General features: G+C 38.9%; 1 protein-coding gene across 4 annotated transcripts in view; it reads right to left on the bottom strand.

The window, feature by feature from the left end:
• Nucleotides 1–23,514, bottom strand: part of zfyve28 (zinc finger, FYVE domain containing 28) — a 126,441-nt gene that overhangs the window by 6,204 nt on the left and 96,723 nt on the right. For 3 of the 4 annotated variants that reach the window (XM_069942203.1, XM_069942217.1, XM_069942228.1), the window contains 4 exons: nt 20,463–20,579; nt 18,765–18,869; nt 13,230–13,289; nt 7,139–7,242 (listed from right to left, as the gene is read on the bottom strand). In XM_069942203.1, coding sequence (XP_069798304.1) covers nt 7,139–7,242; nt 13,230–13,289; nt 18,765–18,869; nt 20,463–20,579 — 386 coding nt within the window. The remainder of the gene's footprint in view (nt 1–7,138; nt 7,243–13,229; nt 13,290–18,764; nt 18,870–20,462; nt 20,580–23,514) is intronic. The other variant, XM_069942208.1, reaches the window with a different exon arrangement.

The raw sequence follows: 23,514 nt of genomic DNA, 5'->3' as shown, positions 1-23,514 counted from the left end.
AACTAACCAATGACTTAAACTACTTTACCATAACACCCCACCCCCTATTCTCAGTACTTTGATTTATGAAGGCCAATATGTCAAAAGCTCTCTTTACAACCCTATCTACCAGTGATGCTATTTTCAAGGAATTACATATCTGTATTCTCAGATCCCTCTGTTCTGCCGCACTCCTTAGTGCCCGACCGTTTACCGTGTACATCCTTTCTTGGTCTGTTCTTCCAAAGTGCAACACCTCACACTTGTCTGCATTAAATTCCATCTGCTATTTTTCAGCCTAATTTCACATTTCAATTTCGGAATCATCCTCCTTTGAACCCTCTCCAATATCAGCACATCCTTTCATAAACGAGGAGCTCAAACCTGCTCACAATATTCCAAGTGAGGTCTCAGCAGTGCCTTGTCTCTTAATCCAATTACCCACCTGCTACTGATATCAGGCTTGAAACATTAATCAGATTATCCTTAGAGTCCTTCTTAAACAATGGAAAAACATTAGCTATTCCCCAATGCTCCAGCATTTCACCAGCGGCTATGGATGTTTTAAATATCAATGCTAGGGCCCTTGCAAATTCTGCACTAGTCTCCCTCAAAGTCTGAGGTAATATCTTGCCAAACCCCGGGGAGTTAACTGTGGGTGAAGAGATTTACCATTGGGCTGGGTTCTATGGAAGGAGATGGTGGGATATGCTGTTGGCAGCTGCTTAAGTATGAGTGGATAAAGTGGATTTAATATCTTAGAATGTCTGCATACTAGAGTTGGGCTTCCACCGTGGAATTTTATAACTTGTGCAAGGACATCTGATAGGCAGTATTCAGAACCCTCACAAGGATATAAAGAGCCAATTTTGTAGTGTTTAATGGAGTCAACCACAAGGTTGAGTGGGCAGTGTTTGCAGATATCCTTTCTTGGAGATTGTGTGGTTACAGAGACTGCAGGGGGCACTGGAGGCAAACCCACAGACACTCAGTGACTCTGAAGGGACTCTCTTTAGCTTTTCTTTCTCTGGAACCGCAAGGGCCATCGGGCAACACTAATGGCTTCTCTTTATCTGCCTCAAGGCAAATTTGTGTAAAATTACATGTTCTGTACTATCACATGACAAACGGGACTCCCGGATGGTGCCTCCTGGGTGCAAGGGTCATGGCTGTCTTGGAGCAGCTGCAGGACATTCAGAAAGAGGAGGGTGAACAGCCAGCTGTCGTGGTCCATTTTGGTACCACAACATAGGAAGAAAACGGGATGAGGTCCTACAAGCTGAATTTAGGAAGCTAGAAGATAAATCAAGGAGTAGGACCTCAAAAGTAATAATCTCAAGATCATTACCAGTGCCATGAGCTAGCCAGAGTAGAAATAGCAGAAAAGTTTGAATGAATCTGTGGGTTGAATGGTGGTGCAGGAGGGTTTCAGTTTCTTGAGGCATTGGAACTGGTTCTGGGGTAGATGGGAACAGCACAAACCAGACAGTCTACATTTGGACAGGATCAGTGTCCTGGGGAAATTGTTTGCAAGTGCTGTTGGGGAAGGTTTTTTTTATATATAATTTTTTATTTTTCACAATGTGAACCATCAACCAAAATATATACAAAGGTTTCTCATTAAATATACACAGTGGCATTTTCTCCCTTTTTTCCCCTCCCTACCTTCCCTCCCCCCTCCAAAACTAATAAACATTCAACGTATACAATAAAACCATTAAACAATGTCATCACACAATGAAAAATAAACAAGAAAAATGTGCCATCTACTTTTACACACTGGGTCATGTCGTTTTGTCTTCTTATCATTTTAGGGGGTGGTGGTCCGAGGCAAGCCCTCTCTGTTATGTTCCATGTATGGTTCCCCAAATTTGTTCAAATAATGTGACTTTATTTTTTAAATGATGTGTTATTTTTTCCAATGGAATACATTTATATTCATTTCCATGTATCATTGCTGTATTCTCAGGCTCTCTCAGGCTCTCTTCCATTTTCCAAGTTGACATTATACATTTTTTTGCTACAGCTAAGGCTATCATAATAAATCTTATTTTGTGCTTTATCCAGTTTGAGGCCTAATTCTTTACTTCTTATATTACTTAGAAGAAAGATCTCTGGATTTTTGGGTTTGTTGCTTTTTGTGATTTTATTTAATACCTGGTTTAGATCTTCCCAAAACTTTTTCCACTTTCTCACATGCCCAAATTGCATCTACTGTTGTTCCAGTTTCCTTCTTACAGCGAAAACATCTATCTGATACTGTTGGGTCCCATTTATTTAACTTTTGGGGCGTGATATATAACCTGTGTAACCAATTATATTGTATCATGCGTAACCTCGTGTTTAATATATTCTTCATAGTTCCAGAATATAACTTTTCCCATGTTTCATTTTTTATCTTTATGTTTAAATCTTTTTCCCACTTTTGTTTGGGTTTATAGCTTATTTCATCATTTTCCTTATCTTGCAGCTTGATGTACATGTTTGTTATAAATCTTTTTATTATCATTGTGTCTGTAATCACATATTCAAAGCTGCTTCCTTCTGGTAACCTCAGTCTGTTTCCCAATTTATTCTGTAAATAAGCTTTCAGTTGATGATATGCAAACATTGCACCATGAGTTATTCTATATTTGTACTTCAACTGTTCAAATGTTAATAAATTATTTCCCAAAAAACAATTTTCTATTCTTTTGATTCCTTTTCTCTCCCATTCTCTAAAGGAAAGGTTATCTATTGTAAAAGGGATTAGTGGATTTTATGTCAATAGTAATTTTGGTATTTGGTAATTCATTTTTTTCCTTTCTAAGTGGATCTTCTTCCATATATTGAGTAAATGATGCAATACTGGTGAGCTTTTATATTATATCAGCTTTTTATTCCACCTATAAAGTATATGCTCCAGTACCTTCTCCCCTGTTTTATCTAGTTCTATCTTAGTCCAGTCTGTTTTGTCCCTTGTCTAGTAAAAATCTGATAAATACCTTAATTGTGCGGTTCTATAATAATTTCTAAAGTTTGGAAGCTGCAAACCACCTTGGTTATACCTCTCTGTTAATTTATCTAACACTACCCTTGGTTTCCTCCCTTTCCACAAGAATTTCCTTAGTATTCTCTTTAGTTCATTAAAAAAAAATTCTGTTAAGGGAATTGGTAACATTTGAAATAAGTATTGTATCCTTGGAAAGACATTCATTTTAATGCAATTTACCCTCCCTATCAACGTTAGTGGTAATTCTTTCCAATGTTCTAAGTCTTTCTGCAATTTTTCTATTAATGGTTGATAATTTAGTTTGTATAGGTGGCTTGCTATTATCTAATCTAATACCTAGGTATTGGATTACTTGTGTTTGCCATTTAAATGGTGATCCTTTTTAAAATTCTGTATAATCCGCATTACTCATCGGATCACTTCACTTTTATTTTCATTGATCTTGTACCCCGATATTTCTCCATACTCCTTCAATTTCTATGTAATACTTTTTAAAATATTTCTGGTTCTGTTAAGTATACTATGATGTCATCTGCAAATAAATTGATTTTATACTCCTTCTCCTTTATTTTTATCCCTTTTATTTTATTTTCTGTTCTTATCAGTTCTGCCAATAGTTCTATTGCTAAAGCGAACAGTGAGGCGGATAATGGACATCCCTGCCTAGTTGACCAACTTAATTTAAATTGGTTTGATACATAACCATTTACTGTTTCCTTCGCCAATGGTCCATTATATAATGCTTTAATCCAATTAATATATGTTTCTGGTAGATTGAACCTCTGTAATACTTGGAATAAATAATTCCATTCTACTCTGTCAAAGGCTTTTTCTGCGTCTAAAGTAGCAACCAATGTTGGCTTCTTGTTTCCTTGAACTTCATAAATTAAATTAATAAGTTGACAGACATTATCTGCTGTTCGTCTTTTCTTAATAAATCCAGTTTGATCTGGTTTTACTATTTTTGGTACACAGTCGGTCAACCTGTTTGCTAATAATCTTGCTATTATCTTATAATCTGAATTAAGTAGAGATATTGGTCTATATGATGCTGGTGTTGGTGGATTCTTCCCTGTTTTTGGTATTACTGTAATTATTGCTGTCTTACATGAATCTGGCAAGTTTTGTGTTTCTTCTATCTGGTTCATTACTTCCAGGAGAGGAAGAATTAGTAACTCTTTAAATGTTTTATAGAATTCTATTGGGAATCTATCCTCTCCAGGCGTTTTATTGTTCGGCAGCTTTTTTAATACATCATGTACTTCCTCTATTTCAAATGGTTTTATCAGTTTCCTCTTGCAATTTCGACAGTTCAATTTTAGCAAAAAACTCTTCTATTTTATCATCTTTCCCCACATTCTCAGTTTGGTATAATTGTTCATAAAATTCCTTAAAGTTCTCATTAATCTCTATTGGGTTATATGTAATTTGTTTGTCCTTTTTCCAGTTCTTTTAGCTTGTTCTGTTTTAAGTTGCCAGGCTAATATTTTGTGTTTTTTCTCTTAATTTGTAATACTTTTGCTTTATTTTCATTATGTTCTTTCCACCTTATACGTTTGTAAGGTTTCGGATTTTATTTTTTTGTCCGCCAATTCTCTCCCTTTCGTAAAATCATCCCTTTTTACTAGTTTCTTTTCTGTACTTACTATCTCCCTTTCCAACTGCTCTATTTCCTGATGGTAGTCCTTTTTCATTTTAGTTACATAACTTATTATCTGCCCTCTAATGAAGGCTTTCATTGCATCCCACAATATAAATTTGTCTTTCACTGATTCCGTATTTATTACAAAATATGTTTTAATTTGGTGTTCAATAAACTCTCTAAATTCCTGCCTTTTAAGTAGCATGGAGTTTAACCTCCATCTATACGTTCTTGGTGGGATGTCCTCCAGTTCTATTGCTAATAACAGGGGCTGTTGGGGAAGGTTTAGACTGATGGGAAAAGGGGATGAGAACCCTCAAAGAAAGAATGAGGAAGGTAGTACAGAGACCAAAACTAGAGTTAGGAAAGAGAAAAAGGAAAATAGAGGGCAGAAATGTCAAAAGCAAAGGCCACTAGATTCTAAAAGGACAAAGAGCATAAGGGCACTTTCTCTGAATGCCCATATTAGAAACAAGGTGAGTGAACTTGAAGTGCAAATCAGTCCCCAGGCAGATGGTTTAGCGGCCTTCACAGAAACGTGGTTGCAAGGTGGGCATGATTGGGAACTAAATATTCAAGGGTATCAGGTAATACAAAAAGATAGGAAGATAAAGGTGATGCACTTAATCAAGGATGAGATCAGGTCAATAATGAGAGGTGATATAAACTCTAAGGAACAGAATGTTGATTCCATCTGGGTAGAGATTAGGAATAAAGGGGGGAAAAAATTAACTGCAATAACACACAATAGCAGTGGCAAGGCAAATTAACCAAGAGATAACTGAGGCATGAAAGAGCGTTACAACAGATGTCGTGGGGGGCTTCATAGATTGGGAAAATCAAGTTGGTCGAAGGAGTCTGGAGGATGACTTCATTGAATGCATCCGTGATAGCTTTCTTAAGCAGCATGTTATGGAACCACCAAGGGAGAATGCTATTTTAGATCTAGTATTGTGCAATGAGATAGGTAAAGTTAACGATCTAGTAGTTAGGGACCCTCTTGGAAAAGTGATCATAGTATGACTGAATTTCTCACACAGATGGTTAGATCTAAAACTAGTGTATGATGGTTGAACAGGGGAGACTACAAAAGGATGAGGGAGGAATTGGTCAGCGTGGACTGGGAGCACAGGCCAGTTGGCAGAACAGTGGAAGACTTTCAAAGAGATTTTTCACAGTACTCAACAAAAATATATTCCTGTTTAAAAATAAGGGCAGTAAGAGAGGGAAGAGTCAGCCTTGGTTAACTAAGGAAATAAAAGAAAGTATAAAATTAAAAGCTCATATGTACAAAGTAGCCAAGAGTAGTGGGGAACTTTAAAGGCAACAAAGGACAACTAAATGGGAAATAAGGAAAGGGAAGAAGGATTATGAAGGGAAATTAGCACAAAATATAAAAACAGATGGCAAAACATTTTATAAATATATAAAACGGAAGAGGGTGGCCTGAGTCAACATGGAAGATGAGGTTGATATTGAGTACTGAGGAAATGACCGAGGCATTGAACAGATATTTTGTGTCAGTCTTCACAGTGGAAGACACGCCCAACATGCCAAAGAGAGGTGGTAGGGAGGCGAAGGGAGGTGAGGGCCTCGATAAAATAATTGTTACAAAAGAGATAGTGATGAGCAAACTAATGGGAAAGGGTATAGAAGGATATAGTTAAGTTAGGTGAGTGGGCAAAGGTCTGGCAGATGGAGTTCAACGTTAGTCATCCACTTTGGCAGGTAAACTAGAAGAGCAGATTATTATTTAAATGGTGAGAAACTGCAGCCTGCTGTGGTGTAGAAGGACATGGGAGGGCTTGTGCATGAATCGCAATAAGTTGGGTTGAAGGTACAGCAGGTTATTAAGAAGGCAAATGGAATGTTGGCCTTCATCACTAGAGGAATGGAATTCAAGAGCAGGGAGGTCATGCTGCAACTGTACAAGGTTCTGGTGAGGATGCATCTGGAGTGCTGTGTGAAGGTCTGGTCTCCAGACTTGAGGAAGGATATACTGGCCTTGGAAGCATGGAGAGGAGGTTCACCCGGTTGATCCTGGAGATGATAGAGTTGATCTCCGAGGAGAGACTAAATCGCCTGGGATTATACTCATGGAAATTCAGAAGAATGAGAGGAGATCTTCTAGAAACATATAAGATTATGAAAGGGATAGATAAGATAGAGGCAGGAAACTTGTTTTCACTGGCAGGTGAAACCAGAACAAGGGGACACAGCTTCAAGATTCAGGGGAGTAGATTTAAGATGGAGATGAGAAAAATCTGTTTTTCCCAAAAACTAGTGAATCCATGGAATTCTCTGCCCAGGAAAGCAGTTGAGGCTACTTCATTAAACATATTTAAGGATCACTTAGATTTTGACATAAAAATGGAATTAAGGGATATGGGGAAAAGGAAGGTAGGTGGAGTTGATTCAATGATCAGATCGGTCATGAATGGCGGAGCAGGCTTGACGGACCGGATGGCCAACTGCTGCTCCTATTTCTTATGTTTTTATGTTCTAATAATCTTTAAATCTGTTACCTTTCCACAGCTTCTGCAATGATGTTTCCGTCGGATTACAGTGAATGGAGCTTTGCACGCTGGGCAGTAGCTGCAGACTTCATCCGGAACCCACTCTGGAGGATCTGCCAAACATCGTAAAAGGAGACTTCAATTGTTCATTCACCCAACCACACAACTGAAATCATTAATTTCTTCCTCAGCACTACCTTTTGGCACAGTTCAATAATTTATAAACTTGAAGGAATTATATTGCTCGAATTTAATGTGCAAGAGAAAAAAATAAACAATGCTCTTCCCCCCCCCCAAAAAAAAAAGTACAATGGCCTGCAAGGCTGTAACGGCACTGATTTAACATAGCTTACAAATAAAGAATACACTCACTCGTTTCTTTCAGCACAGCATGAAGTTTACTTTTTTTAATTCACTAGACACAACATTGTATTCTTCAACTCCCTAAACCCCACCCAGCTAAACTCTTCTAACCTTCTCATTGGCTCACTGACAATCTCACTCTCCTCCGCCTGCATCTGAGATCCATCGCCCGTTTACTGGCGCTTAACACACCCACGCATGCACTCTATTACTCCCGTGTGTCGAATCTCCTACACCATCTGCGGAGGCTAGCATTGCTCCCAGCTCAGCTAAGTATTTGACCACAACAGCCCCCACCAGCACCCCCCCCCTCCCCCAGCTTCTGATCCATGTGCGTCACCAAAAATCATGTCAATTAATTGCACAGTAACTGAGAAATAAAGTGCAGGCACCAGATATCTAAAAGGCAGAAAACGTGCAACGATTTAACAGATCAGACAGCATCCATGGAGAGTGAAACAACTGACATTTCAAGTTGGTGATTTTTAATGAGGAGCTGAAAGGCATTTTCAGTTTCAGTTTCAAATTTCTTGTATCTGCTTTTTGCCTCAATGTCCACATCTTTCTGATAAATTTATTATTGGAAAGTCTTCTGGAACTTTCAGAAAGTGGCAGGATTAAGGTAAAAACACAAATCTTCTACACAGCACAATTTCAATTTTTGTTCAGAATGAATGTCATGCCACACTGCACATGTGATCATTTTTGCTGCAATTATTTAAGTTCCAACAAAAGCTTAAAACGCTCAGCAATCAAATTCATTGCTGGAATTCTACACCTCATGCACGAAGCATTGTATTGCAACTTGTACTGAAGTTGCAACCAATTTTGTTTTAAAAAAGAGTTCATGGTCAGCATAATGTTAATGCAGAAGGCATCATCATTTAACAGTGGCAATAAATTCAAGCTGACATCCAGAACCTTCGACCCAAACCACTTCTACCATGTGTTCCTCTTAGGCATAACCTCACCAAAGACCCTCTCTGCTACCCCACTTAAGCAGTACTTCTTCATGCAAGATTGAGAAATTATGGAATGCGCTGTCCAAAATTGCCTCCAGTGGAAACATTTAAAATGGGGAACAATCAATTCAAACTCAGCTGGTTAAAAACAGAGAGAAATGCAGAATTAATTGACATGATTCTTAGTGGTGCATTGAGCATACAGCTGGGTAGGAGGACTTGAATTGAATGGTTTATTGCCAAACATAGAATCAATCATTTTGTTTTGCGCATCCAGGCAAGTCAACTCATTTTTAAATAGAGCAGGTAGAACGATAACAAGGGAATATCTGTGAATATACATCTGGCTATTGCATTGTTTTGAGGGCAAAGTTGAGGAAGAAGCGGGAGCATAAACTCACAGCAGAACCACGGAACAGCAATCAAGAACCGGAGCTGTGCCCACTCTCCCTTCTCAACTTAGCTATACCGAAAAAACTTTACTCCTTTTTGTCTATTCAGTAGAAGCCCTAAAATCCGGACTGCTCTGGGATTGGGTCAGTCCGGGATTTGCAGAATCTTGGCAGTACTTTTAAAATACAAATTGAAGGAGAATAAAGAAGAGATGAACAGGTAAATGTTGATAGTTTATTAACATTTTTTCCATATAAAATACAAGTATAAAAATTATATTTATCCATTCATTTCCGCGCCTTCTGTGGCGCTCAAGCATGCATACACACAAAAGCCTGGTAAATTTTAAAAGTTTGAGATTTTTCGAGAAGTCAGGATTCTCATGTGATCCAGATTCTGCCATCTGGATTTTTGGACTTTTACTGCATTGATTTAAAACTCTAGTTCAGATTGGTGTTGGTAACCATCCAAGAGCGACTGTAATACGAGAAACACGCTCCTCGTTAGAAGCTCTTCAGCATGCACTGAGCAACACCACCATGGGAATAACTTTCCTATAGGTTTCAATGAGATCAATGAGGTTTGATGAGAAATTGACAGAAAACAAAAGCATTTCAATTGCCTTTGGGGTGCAGTTCAGTGAAGTGTATTCAGTTTGGCCAAGCTTCAAAGTGAATAAACCCAGAATTTATTAAGTTAAATATGTTATTGAAATATGCAGGCAAGTATGAAATTGTAGATTATGTAAGTACTATTAAATTACATCAGCAAGGTCACTTGTCGATGCCATTTTATATTTGGCCAATCTCTAATGAGATTAATCCTCTGGTATTCCAGTCGATTAACTTACCCATTAATTAAAATGCAAACAGTGAATCTTTTGTACAGCACAGAGGCTGTCCTTGATCATTGTGAGGTCCTAATTAGTTTGGGGTAAAGTAGTTTTAAACACTATTTAAATAATTGGTCAAAAAAAATCAATGGTATCTGAAGTTTTTGCAGCCGCATCCCCTTAGCAAAGACAAAGAATAGGGATTAATGCCAGTGGAGAAGATTCAAACATCAAAGCAGAGTACAATTGGAGCATTGAGTAAGCAAAATTCATCAGGGTATTTAGGATGAGGTAATCTAAACACTGAAAGAGGAATCTAAGGTAAGATGATTACATAAGGTCCTCACTTAATTTGCAAAGTAATGAAGAATTTCCTCTGTTGGCAAAATCAAAAATAGGACACATATTCAAAACCAGCTGATTAAAAACAAATATAGAAAAAATGTGAAGGGTTAAAGAAATTCCAGAATGCACTGTCAAATGTACAGAATTAATTGATGTGATTCTGCACAGTGTATTTTGCAAATAGCTCTTTGCTGTGAATTTGTCTTTGGTAACCTTTCTGCTGTTAACCAGTCAAACAGAATGATTGAAAGCATTTAATAGAACAAAGAATGAGGAGGAGAGCACATGGACCAAAAACACACTTGAAAGGTTTGGTCAAAGAGGGTTTTTTTTAAAAGGTCCAAACTGACATTTGAGCTTTTGTTCATCTTTTTTGTCTCCTCCTTCTTTCTGGATGTGCATCAGAAAGGTTAGTTAATCATCAGTCCTGACTCAATTGGTGACTCATTCCATATACCAATCACATGGCAGATTTGGCAGAAGAAATGGTACAATTACAATATTAAAAAAAACCATTTAGACAGGTAAACGGATTGGAAAAAGTTTAGAGGAATATGGGACAAATTCAGGAAAGTGAGGCAAGCCCGGGAACCCAACTCCAGTTTCCTTTTTTTAAAACTATTTTTTATTAAAGTTTAATCTTAAAACAGAAAAAAACCCATAAAAGTACAAAAAGCAATTGTGGAGTGTTTAGTGTAAATAACAGATTAAATCACTAAAAAAGATACATAAATCATAATACATATCCACAATTCATAAACTTATTAATAATTTTATCTTGATTAACAAGAAATCCAAACCCCGTCCCTATTTTATCAATGTAGTATGATAAAAAGCATACTTATTAATTAAAATGAAAAGAGAAAACTAAAGATCAAGATTTATATTATATTAAAGACTAAGAAAATGACTCGTAAATGGCCCCCACAACATTTGAAATCTTATAGCTGAATTATTAATTGAATAACAAATCTTTTCTACATCTCTCAGCCACTGAGCATGAATGGACAGGGCAGCATCCTTCCATCCAAGTGTAATATTGCTCACTGAGCCAAAAGAGCAGGATTAGTGTTCGACATTTAATTGAAGTCAAAAGAACATCATCCTTGTTCTGCAAAGAGCAACCAAAGGATTCAGTTCTAAATTTATGTTAAGAATTGAAAATAAAGTATGGAAGACAGCTCTAGTATTTTTCCAGACTAGGGCAAGTCCAGAACATATGAATTAAAGAAGGCTCTCCTTTCTTACATGTATCACAGCAAGAATTTATATCTGTGTGGCGGTACGCCATTAGGCAGGCAAAGTGGCCCCGCTTGTCACGCACGCGGTGGGGCAGCCGGCCAAAATGGCGCCGTCGGGGGTTTCCTCCCGACCTCGGCACCGGGCTCAGAAGCCCGCGCTGGGAGACCCACATGACGCCCCAGTGACGTCAGGGTCCCCCAGCGCGGTTCCCAGCCAGATCCGGGCTGGGAGTACAAGACCAGCCAGGCAGCCTGCAATAAATCAGTTTTGCTCACTGAACTCAACCCATCTGGTTGTGCGATCCTTCAGTTAGTAGTGTAGCCGCCACTACATCTGGATAAAAATGAGATAATTTAGCTCTGGACACGTGCGCCCTATGTACAGTTTTAAATTGCAATAAACAATGATGAGCACATAACAATGAGTTACTGACCAACTTAAATATTAATATTGAAAGGTTTAAATCCCATTCCCAGGCATTTTAAATTTTAAATAACAGGGTCTGTCTTAAATATAGTAACTTATTTAGATACTAAACTTTTACAAGAAGGCTGTAAATTAAAAACAACTCATCCACAAAGTTCACATCAGGAGCTCCAGATAAATTAGAATCTGAGATTGGAATGATACAAAGCTGTTATCAATAAAAGGATCTTTAAAACATTGAATACCTGCTCTGTGCCATTCTTGAAAGACAAAGTCAAGTAAAGAAGGTTGAAAAAATGATTCTATAAAATAGAACTTGAAAGAGAAAAATTGATATCCTAAACTGTACCCATATTCTTAACAATAGGATGATCAATGAACTTAAATAAAAGGTGAAAGTGAAGATCCAAGAAATGCTCAAAAGGATATTTTTAGCAAGTTCAATTCCGTTGCTACCCACAAATATAAAAAAAGTGACCAAAACTTAAGGCATCATATATTAACCAACCAATAATAAAATCTGAAATTAGAAATGCCTCCATTTCTTTTAGATTTTTACAGATGTACTAATTAAACAAAGGTGTTTACCCTTCCATATATAAGACGACATAGCCGAATCAAGCGAATCAAAAAACAAATTTGGGATTAAAAACTGGTATTGATTGAAAAAGATATAAAAATTTGGGTAAAATAATAATTTTAATGGAATTAATACGGCCAACCAAAGATATAGACAAAGGTGACCATTGCGTTAAAGATTGTTTCACTTGCTTTAACAAAGTAAAGGAAATTTTCTTTACAAAGGTTTATGATTCTTTGTAATTGTAATATCAAGGTAAGTGAATTGCTTTCTAACAATCTTAAAAGGAGAACTAGTATACAGTAATGAAGGCGTGTTCAATGGAAAAAGTTCACTTTTATGCAAATTTAATCTATAACTTGAAAACTGACTAAATGGTATCATGGGGGTGGGGGGAGTAAGGAGGTATCATGGCTTGAAATGAAAAGTTAAAAATTGTCTGCATAAAGAAAAACTATGTTTAAATCCCCTCCTCCATATCCCTGAAATCTCCTTACACTTTTGAAATGCAATCGCTAGTGGCTCGAGACAAATAAAAAAAGTAATGGACTTAAAGGGCATCCTTGACAAGTGCCTCATTGAAGATTAAAATGTTGTGACTGTGGCAAGTTAGTAAGAATTGAAGTAGTAGGGAATAAATACAATAATTTAATCCATGTAATGATACGAGGACCAAAATTATTTTTTTCAGATCATGAACAAATACAACTATTCTACCCAGTCAAACGCTTTTTCTGCATCTAGTGAAATAATACATTCAGGAGCCTTACCAGAGGGCAAATAAATATTCAATAAATGACATTAAAATATGAATAATGATTTTTCATAAAATCCATCTGATCTTCAGATATAATTAACTGTTAAATATTCACCATCCTATTGGCCAAAACCTTAGCTAGAATTTTAACATCGACATTCAATAAGGAAATTGGAGGAGCATTCTGTTGTATCTTTTACCTTTCTTCGCTACAAGGGATATACAGACTTCCTGCTTGAATGAGTCAGATAACTCTGTACCTAAGTGAGGCGAGAGAAAATGAGAAAATGATTTGAAAAACTCCACTGAAAACCCATCGGGTCTCTGACACTTCCCAGATTATAATGAGGAAATATAGCAGCAACTATTTGATTATTCAAGATCATCATGGGGAATATTTAAACGATCTAGGAAATTCATCGTCAAACTATTACCTTCAGAAGTATAAAGTTGAGAGTAAAATTTTCTAAATGTATAGTTTATCTCTGAGTGATCTGTAGTAATGTTACCATTACAAATCTTCGTAATATGTTGCTTAGCTCCAAATCCTCTTAATTGGTTGGTAAAAACTTTTTAGATTTATCACCGTAAACATAAAGATGACTTTTTGTCTTCAGAAGTTGACATTCAATTGGATATGTTGAAGGAAGGTAAAATTTAGTTTAAAGTTCAATTCACTTTTTATATAATTCTGAATTTTTAATTTGACCATCTTGTTTATCTATTTGATTAATTAATTCTAATCTTTATTTTATATTAACAGTATAAGAAATAATTTGTCCTCTTAAGGCTTTCAGGGTCTCCCATACAACCAAACTGGAAGTTTCCAATAAAAGATCAGCGCCAAAAAAATGTGATCTGCTCTTCCATACATTTCACAGAGTCACTACCTGATAGTAAAGCTGAATTGAAAAGCCAATGTTTTTTTTGTTTGAGGGGAATGATGAAAAGTCATTGATAATATAACTGGCTGTGGTCCATTATTACAATATCGTAATCACAAGTACAAGTTAGTGAGATTCATGGATTATCAATTTTAAAAGATCAATCTGTGGATTGATGAACATGTGAGAAAAAAATACTCTCTGCTAGTAGGATGAAAAAACCCACCAAACATCAGAACTACCATAATCTGATTTAAAAAAATGAATTAATTAGACTGTTACGAGCCCAGAGGACCCCAAAATCCAGCAGCAATAGATATTTACTAAGACAAATGGTTACTTAAACAAAAGTTACTTTTAATTATCCTTAAACATGAAAGTAGAATCACACTTCAACTTATTACTATTAATTAACCTAACCTAACTTAACCCCCTTCTAATTCTAAGCGCACGTGTATGTAATGTGTGTGTAAGTTCAGAAAAGTTCTTTGATTCACAGTCCAATCTCACTTCTCATTCCTCCAAGTTCACTGGTTGCAGACATTTCTTACACAGTGCACAGAATTTAACATTTATAAAGTTCACCAGGCTTTGGAGCTTGAAAGGTAAATGGTTATCACTCAGGAAGGTTCTTGTCAGTTTTCAGAGAGAGATTTGTTGTACGCTGGCACCCACAACCGATTCCTTTTTTAATCAGCCACTTCAGTGTCTTGCCAAAGAAACCTTCCCCCTCAGGGTTCTCCAGATGATAACCTCTTTCTTTCAGGTCACCACAGAGTTCCTTGTTGTTTCTCTTATTTCAAGTGAAACATTAGGCAGCCAGTCCTCTCCTCTTGCATGAGCCACAAGGGCTTTGACCAGGCTGAACTAACCACTCACAACCCATCTTCCAAATGGGGTTTTCCACAAGCTTGAAAGGAAGAATAATAATGGCGCCCCCTCCACTGCACCATGAAGCGAGAGTTATCACAACTACAATTATGTGTCTCTTGTAAAAATGAAATTGTGGCTTTAAGCTGTTTTAAGTGTGAAAATACTTTTCTCCATTTCATCAGATGGTTCAAGCACTTCACATTCCAGCTAAGAAAATTAATAGAATTAGCCATACTTTTCTATTAATAAAAATGTTGATTAGCACAAAATAAAATTAACATTATAAGTATCAATCCAAAAGTAAGAGCTTGTGCCATTGGCACAATGTTCAAACACCAGGTGGCAGTCTTGCAGCAAAAATATAAAACCAAAAGGTTAGGAATACATTGGCCAAAACACATATTAAAAATATAATGTAAAAGAAAATGAAAACAATTCCTACCCCGCCCGATCCCCTCCAGTCTCAAGACCTGATGGCTGTTGGATAGGTCACAATGTACTCAGCAAGATTAATTGGGCAAACCTAAACATTTCTCCCTGCTGGATAAGACGCTTCAGCTCCAATACTGTTTATGAAACATCCCCAATGCTTTGAAATACTTCAACTGATAAATCTTACTTAAATGACATCACAGTACAGAAAAAGGAAAAACAATTAAAACCTCTCATAGAATTCTAAAAAGCATATACTGAAACAAACATTAATTTTTAACCTTTTTAAAAAATATAACTAAATATTCATCTCATTAAAAAAATTAAGTAATACAGTAAATTAATTATGAGAATAAATGTTTACTTAAGTTCAATCTAAGTGTGAGAGCTTCCCAATAAAATACATTCTAAACTAAATAAGACAAAGTAAACAGCCCTCTCGCTGCACGTACTATAGAACAAATATTAAAACTTTCCAAGTAATACGATTAAATCATCAGGCATTAATCAACTAGTTTAAAAAAAGCCACACAGGGTGAGATGTAGAATGTATTCCTGACCCATATCGACGTAGCCCAGCCATTTCTTTTGCCTGTTAGGAAGAGTAATGCAGAGACGAGCAGGATGTAGCAGAGACTGTTTAAGCCCGAGAGTATACAACTCCAACATCACTTCTTGATTTTAACATTTTCATCTTCCTACTTAAAACCCTTCATGGCTTTTCCTTGTTTTCTTAATCTTTATCCTCATCTTGAATATCTGCACTAGCTTTGATCTCTCGATCTGGCCACTGGTGGGCATAGTTTCAGCTGTTTCAACCCCACATAGCAAACTGACTCAATTTCTGGTTCGTAATCTTCAACAAACCTAATCTGCTGACCACGACAGTCAAGTTTTCCTCTCCAACTGGAAGTCATCTAATAGAGTTTCAAATTCAGTTCTCCACCAGTTTCCATGTAGGAGTGACTCAAATTCACCAAGGGGGTCCCGCTCGCCCAAATATGCAGATTACGGTTTGCTGAAATAGCACAGCATGACCAGTGTAGTGGTTAGCACAACACTATTACAGTGTTAGCGGCCAGGGTTCAAATCTGGCGCTGTCGGAACCGGCTTGTATGTTTTCCCTGTGCCCACGTGTGTTTTCTCTGGGTGCTCCGGTTTCCTCGCATCCTTCAAAATAATCTACAGGAATTGTAGGTTAATTAGTGTATTTGGGGGGCACGGGTACAGGCCAGAAGGGCCAGATACCTTGCTGTATGTCTAAAATTTTAAATTTATATCCTCATTGTGGTTACAATCTGACATGCAACTAAACAATGAAGAAACTTTGCTAGTAGCTGAGAACTCCCATTTCTTAGAGCCCTGGAAATTTAGTGCTGGGAAATGCAGTGAAACTGGAGACTGACTATTTGCAAGAAGATTGTACATTCAAGTTTTTAAAAAGCAACCAATCTTAACTAATACCATTTGTGGATGAGCTTGTGGAAGATGTTATCACTTCACAGGAATATTGGACTACAGGCAATACCCGGGTTACGAATGAGGTCCATTCCTAGGTCTGTCTTTAAGTCAAGAACTTTAAGTAAGTCAGAACTTGCTGCACGGGCAGCTTTTAAATCACTTGAAAGGCTTTGAGCTTTTCCTTGCACTAAAGTACAAGCTAACAGGCATATTACACTGATTTTGACCGTCAATGGCAACATTAACGGCAATGTGATCTGACTCAAAATAGTGGACGGCGCTCTCCTTGCTCAAGCCCATGAACCACTGAAGCCGTGCACAGTCTGTTCATAAGTAGGAGTTGTCCGTAAGTCAGATGTTCGTAACCTGGGGACTGCCTGTATTTCTTAGAGCCATAGAAATAGAAGACATAATTAAAATAGAGTGGCTTTAAGGACCAACTTGAAGTGAGGAGGGTTTAATGGGGTTGAAACAGCTGAAACTATGCCCACCAGTGGCCAGATCGCGAGATCAAAGCTAGTGCAGATATTCAAGATGAGGATAAAGATTAGGAAAACAAGGAAAGGCCATGAAGGGTTTTAAGCAGGAAGATGAAAATGTTAAAATCAAGACATCGCTTGAATGAAAACAAATGCGAGTTAACTAGGAGGAAGAAATGACCAGGAATCGAAGCGAATACAAAAGGCAGAGTTTTGGTTGAGCTCAGATTTAGTGAGCAGAAAGTAGGAGGCTGTCTCTTTGAGCATTGGCATCGTTGAGTCTGGGTAGAACAAAAACCTGGATGATGATTACAACAGATGGAAGGAGGTAGGAACCATGGTCACTGTTACATAGGTTGAACAAGGCTGTACTGGTGACAGAGGCACTAAAAGATTCTTCATAAAGTTGTCCTTTATGCCACAAATAAAACATGAAGGTCTGCAGACATCGTGGATGAAGTAAAAAAAACACAATGCTGGAGAAACTCAGCTGGTCAAACAGTGTTTTTATAATAACCAACATTTTGGGCTTAAGCCCTTCATCAAGGTATAGACCAAATGTGGACAGGCATCCAAATAAAATGGTGGGAGAGGAGTAAGGAGGAAGGCAAGTTGGCTGTAGAAGCGAGTCTGTATGAGTACATGGTTGTAGAGCTTGAGAGCAGCAGGGATTACAGATGGGGAGCAGTGAGAGAGAAACCCAGGGAACTCTCTTCGGAGAGCAAAGGAGAACCTCTTCAGGGTAGGCATCTCTCGAAGAGATTTCACAGAGTGTTGCAGTAGACAGAAGTAAAAGAGGAAAGTCTGCAGACTCCGTGGTTGAAGTATAAACACGATGCTGGAGAAACTCAGCAGGTTAAACAGTGTACTTTATAGATCAAAGATAAAGATACATAACCCCTGTGTTGGGCTTGAGCCCTTCATCAAGGTATGGACAAAATGTGGGTAGTTGCCCGAACAAAAATAGTGCAGGGGGAGGAGGGCGGTGGGAGAGCAGAGTTCTCTACGCCACTGCTGTTCAAAACACTTTACCTCACAAATGATGCCGAAGCATCAGACCTGTGATGTACCTTATGCGGGAAATGTTTAACTCCTTCCAGACTTTCTGCATTTCAAGTATGCAGGGAACATGCCTTAAGCATTCACTATCGACCATTAAATTTTGTCACCAATGAGTTGAAACCCTGCAGTACTTGACCAAATAGCCTTGTTACAGACTTCAATGGATTCAAGGCCACAGCTCGTCACCACTTTCAAGAACAATGAAGCAGGAGCAATAAGTGATACCCACAACCCATAAACAAATTTAAAATGTCTTCTTTTCACTGAAAATAATTACTCAAGGTCAGCCAAAAGGCTGAGTGCACCAATTTTTCAATGCGGTGATCTTTGCAAAAATTATTTGCTTTGCACTGTGAAAAGCTGGCAATCCGAGACTTTTAGCAGGATTAGGTCAATAAACTCAATTCTCGAACAAAGCCAATGCTGTAAGCAAAATGATGCGCATTTCTGAATGTCAGTTCTCACAAGTCTGAATGATCTGCAGGCAATTGCATAGCTAACCATTATCACTTATTACTACTGTATTAAGTGCACAATATTTCACCTTCAAGGTCCTCATCTTTTGTCTTGTCAGCAAGCTCAGAAGAAGAATTGCTTTCTCGACATAAAGCACAATCTTCAAGAACAGGACTTCTCAATGTCTGGTCACCTGGGGTGGTGGGGGGAGAAAAAAAGCAAGCCAATGTTAATGGAATAAAACTGGCGAACTCAATTAGTTGCTGTCAGATATCCAGCCAGGAATTAGGCCTCAGCGGAACACTCTTTAACTGGATCTTTGACTTCATAACCTGTAGAATGGAACTGGTGAGGACTGGTATCAACTCCTCGCCCGACTGGTGCCGTGAAAGGGCTGCATTTTCTGCCCCTCACTATGCTCATTACCAACTTATGATTGTGAGGCTAAATACTGCTCTAACTCATCTACGTCTGCAGTTAACATCACCGTTGTAGGCCAGATCTCAAACAATGGTGCAGGAAGGAGATAGGGAAACTAGAGGCATGGTATCAGGAGAACCACCCCCTCAATGTTAGCAAGGCAAAAGACGCGGCCATGGGCTTCTAGAAATGGGGTGGAACACATGCCTATGTTCATCACTGGTGATGAAATGAAGATGTTGGAGAGCTTTAAGTTTTTAGGTGAACCTTTCCTGGTTTAACCATGTTGACGCTACAGCCAAGAAAGTGCACTAATGCTTCTATTTCCTCAGAAGCCAAAGGAAATTCAGAATGTCTCAACGCCCCTCACCAATTTTTATAGATGTCGCTTAGATATTACTGTCAAGATGCATCACAGCTTGGTGCAGGAAGTGCCCTGGTCAAGAATGCAAGATTCAAAAGGGTGCTGAGGGTAAAAAGGGTCTTGAAAGGGCTTCAGGTGCAGGATCAGATCAGAGGTTTGGATCCAGAGCTTGTATTGCTGATGGATTGATCAGGAGTCTGTGCGGCTGCAGGAGGTGAATCCACGGAGACTCAGTAACTCTGAAGGGGCTGCCTTTGCTTCTCTTTCTCTGTAAGGAGCGATGGCCGACATTAATGGTGACTCTTTGTCTGCCTTACAGCAGGCAGAAGGCAATTTCGTGTAATATGACATGTTCTGTACTATTACAAGACAATAAAAGGAATCTTGAAGAAACTTCAGTTATGAACATAACTCAGGCCATCCCACAAACCAACCTTCCCTCTATTGACTCAGTCTCTACCTCTGCTGCCACAGGAAAGCAGCTAACATATTAAATGACCATTTCACCCCATCACACTCTCTTCTTCTGCTTCCCATCAGACTATGCTCTATGACAGAAATAAATTCTGCTGACAAAACTCAAATTTGTTTCAGCATTTATCACTACCATGGAGAAGTGTCCCAAAACTATGCTGTTGAGATTCTTTTCCAACAACACCCCCTAAACCCCTCAAAAAAAAGGGACAAAACAAGTTCAAATTTTTTAGTTTGCAGTGGGCAATGGAGCTCAACTATAAGCTACATAAAGTGGATTGTCAACCATGACATTTCTCCAACAAGTCATACACCATTTAAACAGTCATGAAAAGATACATATTGAACTTTTAAGACTGATACAGATTGCTTTCAACCTGAAACATCAAGACAGTCACAGCGACTGTTAAATTGCACAGTATAACTTATGAAGTCATGGTTCCAGGAAGATGCGTGGTTAGACAGCATCTGCACAGCAAACAGAAAAGTTAATTAACCAAGGGTAAACCTTCAAAACAGTTTTGTTACCTTTCTTTTCTATCCTGCAGCTTTCATATTCTAACTTGGTCGCCATTCCTTCGAACAAGGTTTTAAGGATACTTCGCAGGTCGCTTGCATAGTTGGTTTGCAACTGATCAGCCACACCTGCAACATTGTGAAACGGTGTTCGTTAACAAAACTAATTTCTTGCACATTGATTTGTAAAATTGGATCTCAATGGGGCAAGGACCTCAATGGTAAGGGTGGGGAAATGACAGACATCTCTTCGGGGGTCCAAATATTTTTTGGGATGACTGAGGATTTTGAATAATTGGAGCTGCACTGTATGTAATCCTGACGTGAGATTTTGACATTTACCACATAACGAGGGCAAAGCAAGGGATACAGAGGTGTCAACAGAGGAGCAAATGTTGTTGACTTGCTCAAACAAAAATCAAAGACCAGCAACAAAAGGCCAGCCACCCGAGCCTCAGTGATGGGAAAGATACATTAAACCTGGACAGGATGAAGTCATACAGAGGAGTTGATGTCAAGGTTACAGAGGCAATCTTCAACAGAGCGAAGCAGTGTCTCACACCTCAGGTGCTGCCTGCTTGGAGCTTGTACATTCTCCCTGTGATCAAGTGGATTTCCCCTGCATTCGACACCCCAAACATTTGACACTGGCAGTTTAATGAGGTGAGTGTTGAGGGTCACAGGAAGGCAGATGAGAATATGGGAGAATAGGACAGGTATAAACGAATTCAGGGATCAAAAGATATTTGTCATGTAGTATATCTCACTGCATTTCCTCAATCGACTCTCTGCTAAACAAAATAAAAAGAACGTTCAAGCAACACAAACAGTTTGACTTTAACAAATCCACGTCGACTCTCTAAATCAATCAACAGATCCTTCTTCCCATGGTCAGTGAGAATACTGAACAACCAAAGGAACTGCACATACTAACCATCCGAGGCACTCATATTTATGAAATAATATCCATCTATTTATTTATTTTTATATATATTTATCTTTCTTTCTTTCTTTGGCTTGGCTTCGCGGACGAAGATTTACGGAGGGGTATGTCCACGTCAGCTGCAGGCTCGTTGGTGACTGACAAGTCCGATGCGGGACAGGAAGGCACGGTTGCAGCGGTTGCAGGGAAAATGGGTTGGTTGGGATTGGGTTTTTCCTCCTTTGTCTTTTGTCAGTGAGGTGGGCTCTGCGGCCTTCTTCAAAGGAGGTTGCTGCCCGCCGAACTGTGAGGCGCCAAGATGCACGGTTGGAGGCGATATCAGCCCACTGACGGTGGTCAATGTGGCAGGCGCCAAGAGATATTTGAACTGCATATGTATTGTTTATCTGTATGTGTGTTATGTCTGGTTGTGTGCCTGCATGTTTTGCACCAAGGACTGGAAACACTTTCGTCGGGTTGTACTTGTGCAATCGGATGATAATAAATTGGACTTGAGATGTCTCAGTGATGGTTAATTTTGTCCCTAATCATTTCTCCAAAGATTTCCCAATTACTCAAGTTATAATGAACAGACTCAAATTGCTGGGTTTATCTTCAACCAGGGTTAATCATTTTCAATTCTAAAGACCTTCGAAGCCACTCCCGCATTCAGAGATTTAAAAAAGTTGTGGCTAATGTTTCTGCAACTTCCTCCTGAACTTCTTTCAACAACCTTTGGATTCCTTGGCAGGTAACATTATCTTTATTACATCAACAAAACTGAGTATAGCTCAAAAGACTTCCAATTCTTCCCCAATATCTTCAATCCTACAGCTTCGGAAGCAGATGTCAAAATGCCTTGTGGCTTCAAATCTTTCAGAATTTTAATTTAATTTAGCCAGACAGCATGATAACAGACCCAATGAATGCTTCCATTTTGACACTATGTTTTATAAGACCATGAGATATAGGAGCAGAAGGAGCTCATTCGGCCCTTCACCTTGCTCCGCCATTCCTTTGTGAGCTGATCCATTCTTCCTCTCCCCTGCCTTCACCCCATCACCCTCGATACCCTGACTATTCAGATACCAATTAATTTCTTGCCTGAAATATTCCCAACAACTTGGCTATCACAGCTGTCCATGGGGTAGCAAATTCCAGAAGTTCGCCACTCCCTGGCAATCTGTGCTTCCATTCCCCTGATCAGAACATCAGAGTATCTGCCCAAATTACACACAAAGAGCAGGCCTGGAAAATCTGCTTGTAAACAATTCATTTCCATGCTTTTAAGATCGATATTAAAAGATTCTGAGATAATAGCTGAACAATTTAAAAAAACACAATCTTGGCTCCAGGTTCTAAAAGTTGACATCTTCAGCAGGACAAAGAGAATGAGAAGAAACGGTTTAAAAATGTTATATTTAAAGAAGGGATTTAAGATAGCAGTACCCACACTCCTGTTCGGCTCCGAATCATGGGTCCTCTACCGGCATCACCTACGGCTCCTAGAACGCTTTCCACCAGCGTTGTCTCCGCTCCATCCTCAACATTAATTGGAGCGCTTACATCCCTAACGTCGAAGTACTCGAGATGGCAGAGGTCGACAGCATCGAGTCCACGCTGCTGAAGATCCAGCTGCGCTGGGTGGGTCACGTCTCCAGAATGGAGGACCATCGCCTTCCCAAGATCGTGTTATATGGCGAGCTCTCCACTGGCCACCGTGCAGAGATGCACCAAAGAAGAGGTACAAGGACTGCCTATAGAAATCTCTTGGTGCCTGCCACATTGACTACCGCCAGTGGGCTGATATCGCCTCAAACCATGCATCTTGGCGCCTCACGGTTCAGCGGGCAGCAACCTCCTTTGAAGAAGACCGCAGAGCCCACCTCACTGACAAAAGGCAAAGGAGGAAAAACCCAACACGCAACCCCAACCCACCAATTTTCCCCTGTAGCCGCTGCAACCGTGTCTGCCTGTCCTGCATCGGACTTGTCAGCCACAAACGAGCCTGCAGCAGACGTGGACTTTTACCCCCCTCCATAAATCTTCGTCCGCGAAGCCAAGCCAAAGAAGAATGTATTTGTGGGGCGGGGAGGAAATCACGGAGTAAAAAGTTAAAGCACAATTGCTTACAGTTTTCAG

The sequence above is a fragment of the Narcine bancroftii genome, chromosome 1 (genome assembly GCF_036971445.1).
Source record: "Narcine bancroftii isolate sNarBan1 chromosome 1, sNarBan1.hap1, whole genome shotgun sequence".
Classification (NCBI taxonomy): Eukaryota; Metazoa; Chordata; class Chondrichthyes; order Torpediniformes; family Narcinidae; genus Narcine; species Narcine bancroftii.
The sequence above is the reverse complement of the archived record's forward strand: the minus strand, read 5'-3'. Positions and strand labels throughout refer to the sequence as shown.